The sequence below is a fragment of the Liolophura sinensis genome, chromosome 3, assembly GCF_032854445.1.
Source record: "Liolophura sinensis isolate JHLJ2023 chromosome 3, CUHK_Ljap_v2, whole genome shotgun sequence".
NCBI lineage: Eukaryota > Metazoa > Mollusca > Polyplacophora > Chitonida > Chitonidae > Liolophura > Liolophura sinensis.
The window spans coordinates 9,308,075-9,323,593 of NC_088297.1; the positions used below are offsets into that span (position 1 = coordinate 9,308,075).

The 15,519-nt window shown below is 39.1% G+C and overlaps 1 protein-coding gene across 1 annotated transcript in view; it reads right to left on the bottom strand.

Moving 5' to 3' along the window:
* The window catches only part of LOC135463325 (uncharacterized), a 55,086-nt gene extending 40,672 nt beyond the window's left edge, over positions 1-14,414 (bottom strand). Inside the window, exons 1-3 of the mRNA XM_064740585.1 lie at positions 14,321-14,414; positions 11,357-11,570; positions 8,517-9,239 (exon numbers count right to left, since the gene is read on the bottom strand). Coding sequence (XP_064596655.1) covers positions 8,517-9,239; positions 11,357-11,501 — 868 coding nt within the window. The 5' untranslated portion in view covers positions 11,502-11,570; positions 14,321-14,414. The remainder of the gene's footprint in view (positions 1-8,516; positions 9,240-11,356; positions 11,571-14,320) is intronic.
* Between the last annotated feature and the right edge of the window lie 1,105 nt (positions 14,415-15,519).

Here is a 15,519-nt window from a genome sequence, read left to right on the forward strand (position 1 = left end):
TATAACAGGAGATTTAAACACTTTAAAGCTACATATACTAAACATCTGACTAATACATATATCTCCCCTCTACCAATATTATTTGTCATGTGTTTATCTTCTGGTTAAAACTAAGATATATCAACACAGTTACATAAGGGCTAGCCATGCACAGTTGGCACCGTTACACAAATCACACACATGTTAATAAAGTCTTGCACATGTAATGTTCGGCAGTTCATCAAAATCTGTCAGATAGTATAAAAAGAAAATTGAAAAAGAAGTCCCACCCATGCGGTTACATGTGCCTTTTATTGGAGGCTTTCATGTTGTATTGTGGTAAATGTATAAAAGCTGACGCACAACACTTACACATCGCCTTGTTACAGGTACTTAACAGATTAAGGAAAAAACTGAATCCAAGGTTTTGTTCGTGAAATCACTTGATTGCAAGCCTGGACAGGACCACACACTTGTGTCCATAGGCACAAAGATTCTCGCTGGCTGATTCAGACATGGATGTAAGATACCCTTCACGGGACTAAAAAGATTGGGCACTTCAATACACAAAATAAAGCTATACAGATTCAACTAACTGAACTAAAGTGTACACAGCTCCACAATCTAACAATTCCAGTACCACAGTTCCAAACAGCTGAGCTATTAAACTGCATAACGTTTCACTTTATTATCAACATGAGATGCATGTGCACATGATTCAGGTCAACACCTGAGTTGTCGCATTTTACTGAAAGGGTACATGAAACGGATGACCCAATCAATAACAGCAAATAATCTAAAATACACATTTATTGCCCTTTTCTTTCCCCAACATAAAACTTGCATGCGCAAGGCTGGCATGAAAATTGAGGGAAATCACAATATTAATTCACTGTAATGTGCCTGGCATATCATATACATGTATGATGAAATATGCATGTGTACAAAACTGCATGAAATAAAAGCTGCAGCTAAGCGATTCTGATACATGTATGCATTTATCATGCAAACCTGAGGTACAAGGATTTCAACCGGAATGGGGGAGGGGGAGACAACTCCGGCTGATAATACAGGACTTGAAATACAACTGTTTTGCTACAAGTACACGTATATTTTTCTTGCAGCAAAAACTGTACAGCATTTTAAATAGACACATACATGTGTGTAGTCATTTTCATTTGACCTGGCCTAACATATGATTTAACATTATCCCACAGCTATAACGCTAAGATTCATTTGGCACATAAGTGATTTCTTCCTCAAATCCCACAACCTATCAATGAGGAACATCAGAACACCAGTTCACTAGCACTGATCTTGAGCATTATTTATCTTGTACATCACATGTGAAAATCACCTGATGTGCACTGTTACAGAGTTACACCATTATAGCAGATGTAGAGGTGTGAGACCAGACTCTATCATGTGACAGCTCTAACCAGAACTGGTTTTACAATCAGCCACATATACATGCGTACATATACGAAAAACTGTACATCTGTCCACCAAACTAAAACTACCATTTACCACTGTTCACAGTGATGAAGTCCTAAAAAACGGTCTTTAAATTGATTTATTTATTTGACTGGTGTTTTACGCGTACTCAAGAATATTTCACTTATACGACAGCGGCCAGCTTTATGGTGGGAGGAAACTGGGCAGAGCCCGGGGGAAACTCACAACCATCCGCAGGTTTCTGACAGACCTTCCCACTTACGGCTGGAGAGGAAGCCAGCATGAGCTGGACGTGAACTCACAGCGACCGCATTGGTGAGAGGCTTCTGGGTCATTATGCTGCGATAGTGCGCTAACCAACTGAGCCACGCAGGCCCCAGTCTTTAAAACACCTTCCTGGTGTTTTTCAACTACAATAGACCTGGTCAAACCACAACCTGGACAACATTATATGATACACTATACAATACATGCATACATGTAATGTACAGTGTGGTATACATGAATACTAGCCTCAAATACATGATAGATAAACAACATACTGTATTTTAACGCAAGTTTAGCATTTTCCAACTAACACATTTTGCTTGCTTCTGATTGATTCAACCGCCTTATAAGGAGCACTTCAGAGCTGGTGTTGTGAAATGACAAATTTCTCATCAAAAAAACTTAAGTGCTGGTATCATTTAAAGATCATCATGTTCTTCAAGGTCCAGCCATGACATAATTTTAAAACTGGTGTTGGACATATCTTGGAAATTTTCCTGCTACCCACTTCTACAAAAAGTTATAATGCTATCCACAGTACAATGTACATGACAATTCTGTCCTGTACCAAACAGCCAGTCACTGTCAAAAGACTATTTCAAGCAGAACATTACCGGGCTTGTGGATGAAATACAGTACGGTGCTTTTTGACATGCAAGAAATGAACATCTATGCCAGAAAGCTTTGTTATTAAATTGTAATCACCATCTTTTAGCCTGTGGTATATCCATCTATTAACAATCATTATGTGCACTGGTACATGTAAGGTTGGGACAAGTTAAAACATCACAGCCCAGAGATCAGGGCAGCTTAAATGACATGCAAGAAATGAACATCTATGCCATGAAAGCTTTTTTATTAAATCGTAATCACCATCTTTCAGCCTGTGGTATATCCATCTATTAATAATCATTATGTGTACTGGTTCATGTAAGGTTGGGACAAGTTAAAACATCACAGCCCAGAGATCAGGGCAGCTTAAATGACACGCAAGAAATGAACATCTATGCCATGAAAGCTTTTTTATTAAATCGTAATCACCATCTTTCAGTCTGTGGTATATCCATCTATTAACAATCATTATGTGCACTGGTACATGTAAGGTTGGGACAAGTTAAAACATCACAGCCCAGAGATCAGGGCAGCTTAAATGACACGCAAGAAATGAACATCTATGCCATGAAAGCTTTTTTATTAAATCGTAATCACCATCTTTCAGTCTGTGGTATATCCATCTATTAACAATCATTATGTGCACTGGTACATGTAAGGTTGGGACAAGTTAAAACATCACAGCCCAGAGATCAGGGCAGCTTAAATGACATGCAAGAAATGAACATTTATGCCATGAAAGCTTTTTTATTAAATCGTAATCACCATCTTTTAGCCTGTGGTATATCCATCTATTAACAATCATTATGTGTACTGGTACATGTAAGGTTGGGACAAGTTAAAACATCACAGCCCAGAGATCAGGGCAGCTTAAATGACATGCAAGAAATGAACATCTATGCCATGAAGGCTTTTTTATTAAATCGTAATCACCATCTTTCAGCCTGTGGTATATCCATCTATTAATAATCATTATGTGTACTGGTTCATGTAAGGTTGGGACAAGTTAAAACATCACAGCCCAGAGATCAGGGCAGCTTAAATGACATGCAAGAAATGAACATCTATGCCATGAAGGCTTTTTTATTAAATCGTAATCACCATCTTTTAGCCTGTGGTATATCCATCTATTAACAATCAGTATGTGTACTGGTTCATGTAAGGTTGGGACAAGTTAAAACATCACAGCCCAGAGATCAGGGCAGCTTATACGTCCCCCCCCCGTAGGTTGTGTTTTTGTGGCTGTTACAACATCCTAAACTCCTTGTACACACAACTCTGTATCATATACATGTACATGCATGTTGTACAGAAATCCGAGAACAACATAAACATTGTTATTATTAGTACAAAACAAAACAAAAGAACAGTAAACTATCTAGGTAATAAGGAACACAGTGACAGCAGAAAGGGTTACATGTTTGGATCAGAGTCAAAAACAGAGTGCTGTGATTCTTCATGTGTACTTGAGCAATGTTACACAGCATCGAGCAGTATTGTCTGTATTAAACTGCTGCATTACTACATGTATTTCTATTTATATATTTATTATGTTAGATGTTTTCACAATGACCATCCTTTTTAACCACATGTAATTGTTATCAGAGATGTTTCACCAATGACTAATGAAAAATGCGCAAAAAATGATCATCGCACTTTTGATTGCAAATTTATGCATCTTTATTAATATTACTGGACATAAATTAACGTTTACATAAATTGACTCAAAGCATTTACATTCTCGAAACATACTGAACAATCAATACTAGTACAGGTACCATGAATTTGAAACTACATGTACTATAAGTGTTCAACTTCTTCAACCACCAAAGCACTTTTTCAGTTGAATTTATGCATACAATTACTATGAAAAAAAAAAAAATAACACTAATAATGATTTGTTTGTGTCAATAAAGATACACCCTTCATAAAACAGTGCAAATTATTTCTCTACACCCCATAGTTCCCTTTGAATATTTCAAAATATTGCTCACAGTTGTGGTTGAAAAGGTCGAAAAATGAGGATACATGTACATACACTGTACATGTGTGAAAAGACTGGAAAATTTTACACCCCACTATGAACATCTAAACAACTTTAAGGTAATGAACTGTCCTGCAGAGGTCACAAAAGCAGGGTTATAAGACTGTAAGCAGAGGCTTTGAGCATACAGATGTATTCTTACGCATTGATGATGAAGCATATATACATATAAGCATGGAGATTATGTAGGGCAAACCAGGTGGAATATTAATACCATGATTAGCTGAAATGACATGTACATTCTCCTATCTGATGTATAATGTGGTACACGAGACCCAGGGCCAGGCTACTGTAGCCTCCTATAGCAGACACCCACATGTACCCTATTTCTCCTAATTTTGGGGACACCTGGGACCACTTTCAGAAAGCGGCGTACAACGTTTATCCATCGTACATTCTTCGTACGATATTTTGTACATCACTCTTAACGTACCAATGTCCTATATATGGGATACCATACAAGTATGGCATCTTTGTAAAAGTGGAAGGTGGTCTGCTCTTTTTAGCCAGTACATATGTAATTGTAGCAGGAATATTTAGTTTCTTTTTTGTTTGTCACATAGTTAGTCCATTTAATGAACCACATACTCATATCTTTACTTTTCCAAAAAGCTGGGAAGGAAATATATTATTCGGCATTTCAGTGGTACTCATATCTGTCCCCAAAACATTAGAAGAATTAAAATACATACAGCATGTTTAAAACCACATGCTGTGATAATACATGGGTGTACACGTTTGTCATGTACATCTACAATGTACATCTCTTCATGCACGTAGTGTTTAACAAGTTTGTCTGGCCTAGTTAACGTAACACAGTATGACCCGTCCCACGTAACACTAGCTACAGCTACAGCACCTAGAGAGCTGCATGTGTCAGGCACATGTCTACTCTACTCTCTACATCTTGATCTTTCAGATTTTAGTCCATGGGGCATTGACTTACATGAGACACTTTTGTTCACCTGGTTGAAGTTATCAATAACCTCTATAATTTCTAAAAATTTTAAAAATCTTCTTTACATATAAGTTTTCTTCACAATGGGTTTCAATACTGTGTGAATAAATAATGCGAGTTTATATATGTAACAGATTGCTAGGGTGACTGCACATGGACTGGGCATTTGCACGGTACATGTGCATTTTTTTCTCTATCTGATTGTTGTATGATTTAATCGGTGTTTTATGCTAAAACATTTCACTTATACGACGACAGCCAGCATTATGGTGGGAGGAAACGGGACAGACCCCAGAGGAAACAGTCAAAACCCACAACCATCCGCTAAATGTTAAATGCTATCGGGCTATGAATTACACCTATCCACAATATATGACACGCCTACTCTGAACATGTTCACCATACACATATACATTCTTACATGCAATCATAACATGCATGTGTAATCAAATCAGTACAAATTCACAACTGAAGCATCATCCCCTTAGCAGGAACAGGGCGTTACAACCTCATGGACTCAGGCCTTTGTTGAATGTAAGGCCAAAGGCTTTCAAAACTTTTCAAACACACTGACAGGCTGACAGACCTATTTGTTGCAGGTGAAAACCATGCAATCGATTATTGTGATGTGTAAATTCAGTGACTTGGGGGCTTCAGAATGACCAATCTTCTTAAATGGTGTCAAAATATAAAAGATAACGCATGCACATACACTCACGGACAGTAGTAAGGTTACTTGTATAAATCAAAAGGTTTTGCTCGGTTCTGAATTCACATTTGAATTTGGATATGCAAGTGAAATTTTCTCTGATCCACTATGTGTACAGAATAAAACTACACGTACATTGTCTTAATTTGCTCTATCTATCTGACTTGGCGGTTAACACCATGCTGTAGAATCTTTCAGCGGTCAGGATGATCAGTGGAAGAAAACCGTGCCAATGAAGAAACCAAATTCGATGTGTTTTAATACGCTACATATACAATGTACACGTATAGATGCTTTGCAAAGGCAACCATCTTTGAGGTAAGTTTGTGTATTGCCCACTGCGTGTCTTTTGTTAGAGGTGTCATATGCTGGGCATAGGCCCTTGGCTGGTTAGGGCTTACAATGGGCAATATACACAAACTTACCTCAAAGATGGCAGCCACTGCAAACCATCGATACAACAACAACATATCATTAAAAGGTTTACCGCGAATCCATTTCCTCAAGTGCATGACATATTTTATAATAAATTAAGTCAGTCCTAATGTACATTTCATTATCTGGTTTTCAGTTCACTTAATCTCAGCCTGTGTACAATACATACAAGTACATGTACACATACTCAGGGCTTTCATTTTGTTTTTGATTACGGGGCTACCCTAGAATAGTAGCCAGCTACAGGACAGATACATTTTAATCAACGAGGTGAAATAGGGGAACTGATCAAAATACAAGTAGGCAGCTACCTGCTCAATGTTTTTCAAAAAGTAACTGGCCTCTGCTGGGCCCCTCTGTACATTTAACGACATGCTTGTGCACTGAAAATCTGTCTCTTGCAAGTGAACTGTGAACAAATGATTTACAAAACGTTTGCTAAAAGTTGTTTCAATAAAGGATGAATGTTGTATAAATTTATGGCAGTGATCAAGGTATATGTACTGGTATGAAGAATTCATATTTATATGTAAGTTTTGCATCTGTCTTCTTACAGCGTGCATAGTTGTGTGCATAGTTTCATCATGCATGTCTAGAGTAAATGTACTTGTTGGGGATCCAGAACATTTCCCTCTATGGACAATGAACATTTTCCCTGATGGACAATTCTTTCTTGGACATTTCCCCCTATGGACATTTTCCCCTATGGACAATTCTTCCTTGGACATTTCCCCCTATGGACATTTTCCCCTATGGACAATTCTTCCTTGGACATTTTCCCCTATGGACATTTCCCCCTATGGACATTTCCCCGTACAGACAATTCTCTCTAGGACAATTCACCCTATTGGCAATTTCCTCTACAGGCAATTCCCCCTCTGGACATTTTCCCCTATGCATTTAACCAAGTTATTTGATAAAATGTTTTATATGTACATTTACCACATTTGCACTACATGCATATTAAATTACTTTGCCTATCGTTTTTGCCACGAGTGTTAAGTTGTTGTACAAAGATGTCATGCATGGTATAAATAATGATAGACTGTAATAAACTGTATCAAATTAGAACAAAATTATAGGTTTTCTTTTCCTGGTTATTGATGTGTACATGTATATTAGGAGGAAATGTCTATAGGGGGAATTCTCCATAAGAGGAAATGTTCATGGAGGGGGGGGGGGGATTGTCCATAAAGGGAAATATTTAGATGGGGGAATGTCTATAGGGGTATTGTCCATAAAGGGAAATGTTCATATGGGGGGAATGTCTATAGGGGGAACTGCCCATAAATGGAAATGTTTGTATGGGGGGAATGTCTATAGGGCAGGGGGGATGTCTATAGGGGGGAATTGTCCATAATAGGAAATATTCATAGGGGCAATGTCCATAGGGGAATTTCTCATAAAGGGAAATGTTCATATGGGGGGAATGTCTATAGGGGGAATTGTCCATAGGAGAAATGGCCAAGAGGGAAATGTCCATAAGAGGAAATATTCATAGGGGAGATTGTCCATAAGGGAATTGTCCCTAAAGGGAAATGTCCATAAGGGGAACTGTCAACGGGAGGAACCGTCGACGCTCCACTTGATACTTGTTTATTACCTTTGTCGCTGCCATTATTACATCAGGCCCTTGACTATTGACATGGAATTTTCATGTGTAAAAATCTGGGGGTTTTCAGCGCCCTTTTAATTTGGTGACTGGGTGGTCATGTACATAGCACAAACTCTGATGTTATAATCCAATGTAAGCACTGAGACATTACATCTCATGAGGCCAATATGAAAAAAATGTTTGTTGGGTGTAACCAATATACATGTAATGGGATTTTGATAAAAGCATTTTTTTTTTATCACTTTTGCCATGGTGCTCATTTCTTCAGCCAGAAAAAATGTTTCAAAATTCTGACAGACCCTAATATTTCTGATAGATTACACCCAACAACAAATATGTTAGGCTTGACCATACATGTGTACCTAGTATCAACACTCATGGAACCCTTTCTGCAGTTGTCACAATGAAAGATGAGAACAAGCAAAAGGTAAATTGCCCTCACCTGTATTAATGCTGTCTTCAGATCTTGCCGGAAACTCACTACCCGAGGCTGCCGAGGAGTGGGACGTAAAGGGGGGTCTAGAGTTCTCCCTGCTTTGCGATAAATCTTCTTTATTTTCATAGTCCATTATAATGTTTATGTCTGTCTCTGTCAAGTCTACAGTTTCCGTGGGATGCTCAGGCATCTCCCCGCTGATAATGGACATGAGGCTTTGGTTTGCAGCAGGGTCACTGTTCGGTGGGTTGATGTCAGCATCCCCAGGAGAGGAAACTCTTCGGATCTTTGGCGTGGAGGATGATATGGGTGAATGGGAATCTGATGATAGCATTTCGTGTGAACTCGCTATTGTCTCTGCAGCAGTGCGTTTTCTGTTTTGCATTTGCATTCTTGGCTCGCTGACCTCGTGCCGGTGTAGACTAATAGGAAACACGCGATCTGTGTCGGAGGGTTCTTCCTTCACCATGACCCCCTGGGGCGACAGCCTCTCCTCTACACTAGGCAGGTTCTCTACCGGCTGAGCCTGGGGGTCGTAGCCTGACCCCCCCTCACTGCTCCCTCTCTCTGCCGACAAACGTGACCAGCTAATGTCTCTGTGCTGGGACATGGGTTTAGCGGAGCTCAGTGCTCCAAATCTGCCCGAGTGCCGGTCCCTGGGGTGAGTTTTGGCAGGTGGAAGCCGGTGTCCATTCAGCCACACTGGATCAGGATTGTCACCTGAGCAATCTGTAAACAGGGTCAAGGGCACAAGTAATTTGTTAGGCTTTCGTTTGATTTAAATCAAAATCCCAACATAAATAAAAGCGTGTTCATAAAATCATCTGAGCCTTAGAAGATTTCAAGTCAATACGTAAATTATTTAAGTCGTGAATTTTGTAATTTAGACCAATTAATATGCAAACTATCAGATAGGATCAAAAATGGGACACACCCGTGGTGTCAATGTGCTTTACACAGTGCTGACTTGCCTATCTACAACACCAACCAATCAGAATCGATTCTGTATCCCTTTAACTCTGATTCTAATACAGCTGACACGTGTGCTTTTTTATTTATTTTATTTTTTTGACTGATTTTTTACGCAGTACTCAAGAATATTTCACTCATATGACGGCGGCCAGCATTATGGTGGGAGGAAACCGGGCAGAGCCCCGGGAGAAATCCACGACCATCTGCAGGTTGTGGCAGACCCGTGTGTTTTTTAATTTATGACATTAAATTAATGTTGGCCAAAACTTGCCTATCTGTAACACCATCCAATCAGAATCAGTTCTGTTTCACTCTGATTCTAATACATCAGAGATGTGTGTTTCTAAATTTATGACATTAAATTAATGTTACGACAGAGCAACCTCATCTGTGTTATTTTGCGTTACGTGTATGAAAAACCTCAGCTCAAACCAGCTCAAAACAGGGGCAATGTTAATGCAGAACATAAACACACAATGTATATAAACACATAACTGTTATATAACATACGTGAATGGTTCGACACAAACATGTACATGTACAGTCAGCTACAAAAATCATCAAATTCATGCAATCATGCAAGAAAAATGACAATTACAGCAGCTGTATTAGCCCTTGTCATGCCTAAATAAGCTGTATTAGCCCGTGTCATGCCTAAATAAGCTGTATTAGGCCTTGCTATGTTTAAAGCAGCTGTATTAAGCCCAGTCATGGATGATGCCTAAATACGTGTAAGCTCAATTGGGCCCTGCCATGCCTAAATAAGCTGTATTAGGCCCTGTTGTTCCTAAATAAGCTGTAAATGTATTAGGCCATGTCATGCCTAAATAAGCTGTATTAGGCCCTGTTGTTCCTAAATAAGCTGTACATGTATTAGGCCATGTCATGCCTAAATAAGCTGTAGGCCATGTTGTGCTTAAACATAACATAAACTTAATGCATAAGGATGAACGAGAGGATCTGAAAATCGTTCTCCTGAAATCTCAGCCAGGAGATCGAAATTCTGATCACCCTTACTCCATCAATCGATCCCCTCAAGCTTACACACTTCGTCTAACCTTGTGTTGTGCGTTCTTTTCTGCAATCCAGGGGACGTCACACTCTAGACAGTTGTGTGGGAACCCCAAACCCACATATTAAATTAACAATCTGATTACAGAAAGGTCTTGTGTCAATGGCAGTATTTCATGGTTCATATATCCACGTTGTCGTGTAAAGATAATGGGCCCCAAGATTTAGCTATTTTGCCCCCAAGCTATATGTTTTCATCATTTTAAGAATCAGGTTTGATCGTGTTTGAAAAAAAACTCATACAGAGAATTTTCATCTATATGTATTGATTATAACAATATTGTTTGATTGATTTTAATGTGAAAATAGCATTAATTAAAATATTAATCCTTAAATTACAGAGGATATTCTGTTTCGAAGTCATTTTTCAAACGATGTGCCTCTACAAACTCCTCAGAGGTGTGAACATTTACATGTATCTGGGATTATGAAATGAAACATTTCATTGGTCACACAATTTTCGCTGAGCCAATCATACCTCATATTAAATATAAATAGCCATTTTCACTTTACCAACATCGACGATCAGATCTTTTTCTATTTAAACCTGCATAAAGTTTGTGCGGATTTTCCTCTAAGTGAAATAAATTTAGCTATGTGCGACCTACTGAGAGCAAATTGTACTTGCCAACACGTGAAATTATCATTCCCCTGGAGTTTACATGGTGACTGAAAATTCGTTCCCCTGAATCTACGTTCAGGAGTTCGACAGGCAATCGGCTTGTTTGATCGCCTCCTATGTCGAGGCCTGTTAAATAAGCTACATTACGCCCTGCCATGCTTAAACAAGCTGATATACTTACCCAATGAAATGGCTCCCTTGGCCTTGTACTCTGCCAGCCTCAAATCTAACCATATTGCAAACTGTGATAAGATGACAGGCTCACTGCAGAGTTCCCCGATAATGCAGGCAAACTTGTTCTGCACACGTTCCAAAGTCACGCCCATCTTGTTTCACAACAGAATTGTATTTCAAGGTGATTTAAATACTAAAATAGGTTGAACTGGCATAAGAATCTGAAAGAAATAACAGTAAAATTCATGTTCCACGAGTTCAGGTTGCTTGAGATACATGTACATGTACATCTACAAAAATCAGTTTATACCACATGTACACATGTAAGAATAATTACTGGTGCTTCGTACATGCATATCATATATCATTCTGTATGGTATTTCAGCTCAAGTTTGACATTTCTCAAGTGTTTGGACGCCTTTGTATGGTATTTCACCTCAAGCTTAGCCTTTCTCAAGTGTTTGGACGCCTTTGTATGGTATTTCACCTCAAGCTTAGCCTTTCTCAAGTGTTTGGACGCCTTTGTATGGTATTTCACCTCAAGCTTAGCCTTTCTCAAGTGTTTGGACGCCTTTGTATGGTATTTCACCTCAAGCTTAGCCTTTCTCAAGTGTTTGGACACCTTTGTATGGTATTTCACCTCAAGCTTAGCGTTTCTCAAGTGTCTGGACACCTTTGTATGGTATTTCATCTCAAGCTTAGCCTTTCTCAAGTGTTTGGATGCCTTTGTATGGTATTTCACCTCAAGCTTAGCGTTTCTCAAGTGTCTGGATGCCTTCTGCTTGATTCCTATTGATTGATCAATCAGACATCTTTAATACATGGCCAGTTTATAAACTTTGATTACTATTGTATTAGAAAAAATTGAAAGTTGGGATCATTTTACAGCCTTTATGTGCTTCTGAAAGTGCATTTTTACAAACTTTTAGTGAAACACTGTACAAAATTTGATTTCAGCAGGTGTTCAATAACATAAACTTAGTTATATGTTATATTATTATTATTATTATTTTTTTTTTTTGGTTATTGCTTTACACCATACTCAAAAATATTTCAGTTAAATGACAGCGGCCAGCATGAGTTCTTTGACTGTCACTTATTACCCACTAAATCCCACATCTTTCACACTCATGGCAATCAGTTTAACTCCTTGGCTCATTTCTGCATTGATTCTTGGTCATATGTTTATTAGTCAACACTGATTAACTCATAACTTCATGGCTAACCATTACAAAAATTTAAAAGTACTGAACTGCTCACAGTTAACAGCCATTTTAACAGCTGAGTTACATACTTGTGGTTTTAAATTCCAGCTGTATAGGCAATCGACGATTGTGGCGATTTCTTTTTGAGAGTGATACCAATGGATTCACTGTCACAGTTGATTCAGTGTCACAATAAAGCTTTAAGCCAATGACATAGTTTCGAGAATCCAGGTTCCTTGCAGGCAGCAGGAGGCGATACACAAGATACAGCTAAATGGGTGAAATGCTGATTTTGCCGATTGCTTAGGCTTAACGTATTACAGTGCAATGGAACTGTATAATCAACAATGGAGAATAGACATAATCTGATTAACTTTCCTGGAAGAATTTATTAATTAATTAAAGCTATATTTTTCATTTTTTTCTTAATGGTGAAATCTTATTCAAGGCCAGTCTCGCTTGGATTAAATTAGCTTTGTTTTCACCCCCAGTAGTCGAGTCACGTGACCAAAGGGGTTGCTGTTGATTGGTTTCAACCTGTTCTGACATCACTGCAAAACTATGAATACAATATTTGAAAACCCATCAAAACTAGTAAAGTGTGGTGGTTCACGAGACATTTTCCACCTCAGGTTATAGCAACACTAAAAGGCATATCCATAAGGCTACCATAACTCAAGAGTATCTGAACATTCCTGGTTTGGAAGAGTAACAGTTATGAAATTTTCCATCTTAATGGTCACCTTTATCTGTTGTGAGCTATTGGTTTTGGACATGACTCCGAATTGAATAGATTGGCAAATGAATAGATTATACAGCTGTTATATTAACTACGGACTACTGGTACAATAACATGTATGGTGTATGTTCAGTTAGCCCCAGGTGGCTACTTCAATTCCTCTCATATCCAGCTGCCTGGCGGCACATGCGTGCTGTGTATATTTCGTACATGACAAGTGAATGGAGATGCTGGACTTTCATAAATATGGAAACAGGAATATTTTCCTTTGGAATGATCGACATCTCAGGATTTTAAGAGACTGGTGCCCTAGGACCCTAAGTATTGTGAAGTAGTGACTGGGCAGGAATGGTATGTTAGTAATCGACATTTTTTTTTTAAGTTTTCGAAAATTTACAATTCTTCTCCCCGCGTAGAAGGGAACCCAGGCATGACTATGCGAGCATCAGTACAAATATAAAAGAGCGTGGCACAATCATCCAGGGCTATTAACTAACATACATGTTATTGTACCGGCAGTCCTTAGTTAGTACAACTGCTGTATAATCTATTCATTTGCTAACACTGCTCGCAAATCTGGAGTCATGACCAAAACCAATAGCTCACAACAGATAAAGATGACCAATAAGATGGAAAATTTTGCCAGCCCAATATATGGAAAATTTCGCCGGCCGAATATAAAGAGAGGAGTTTACGTAGCCACCTGGGGATGATGTTCGGTCTAGAACAATTGTACAAGAAAACAAGGCTCACCCAAACTGTCAAATATATCAAGGCTTTTGTAACGGATCGAAAAGGCAAGTTCGTATCCTGATGAGTGTGGTAGAAAACGGCCCTTCAAATATTTGAATTTCGGCCCTCATATCAAGTTCAGTACCCACGCTTGCATAAATTTACAGTTGTTGTTGTTGCAAATATCAGCACATTTCTTTAGTCACATCTTATTAACTTTTTAACATTTGTAAGGGAATAAGCTATCACCTTTACCCAGATCAATTGTCCACAGGGAAAGCGGGGAGATACTTACTCAGCCGGGATTTAAAATATCACAGTAAATTTTGTTTTAAAATCATCCCCTCTTTGTCTGGAAAAGAGGTCACTTGAGATAGCCTAGACTGTTTTGACCTCCACTGTGAAGAGCCCCGCTTTGCAGGGAGCAGTCATTGTCTATGTGGAACCCATACGCACGTGCACATACTGTACTCGACTGAAGCTATCGCCGAAGCTAATCGACCCCTGGCCAATACGGTCGCAGGTTCGAATCCATTTCTCGACATTTAGGCTGCCACCTTAGGTCCAGAGGTCTGTCTGGAGCCTGATAAAGAACGTTGCTTTATTCTTAGCCTGATACGACAATTTGTATATGTTCTATAGTTCTAGCCTGAGATTTTTTATTTATTTATTTGATTGCTGTTTTACGCCGTGCTCAAGAATATTTCACTTATACGACGGCGGCCAGCATTATGGTGGGAGGAAACCGGGCAGAGCCTGGGGGAAACCCAAGACCATCCGCAGGTTGCTAGCAGACCTTCCCACTTACGGGCCGGAGAGGAAGCCAGCATGAACTCACAGCGACCGCATTGGTGAGAGGCTCCTGGGTCATTACGTTGTGCTAGCGCGCTAACCGACTGAGCCACGGAGGCCCCAGCCTGAGATTAAGATAGACTTCTATCTTAATCCCAGGTATTAACTGATAAACTGGTCGTATTTATGTTTAATTTCTTTTTTCTGTCCTGGTACGGCGTTACTAAACTATAAATGAAATAAATAACATATAACTTATTAAATAAATAAATAAATAAGTTTGGTCCAGCCGTGTGACCTACATGTATAACGAGGCAGTAGTTTACTTATGTGTTTGGATAATTGGTGTTTGACACCTTACTCAAGAGTGCTTTCACCCGAAGTATGGCAAGCGTGATAAACAGCTAGGTTCTGATGAAAATAGTAGGTTGAAATGAACTGAATGTAGCCCTGTGTGAGGCGAATAGGCCACTGAGCATAGGGGCCTACACATGTAGGTCCTGTATGTACACGTCGAGAGCAGAGAGCATGTCATGGACTATATTTATTTTATTTATTTTATTGGTCTTTTACGCAATACCGGTACTCAAGAACATTTCACTTATACGACGGCGGCCAGCATTATGGTGGGAGGAAACCGGGCATACACCGGGGGACCCTCACGACCATCCGCAGGCAGCTGGAAAACCTTCCCACGTAAAC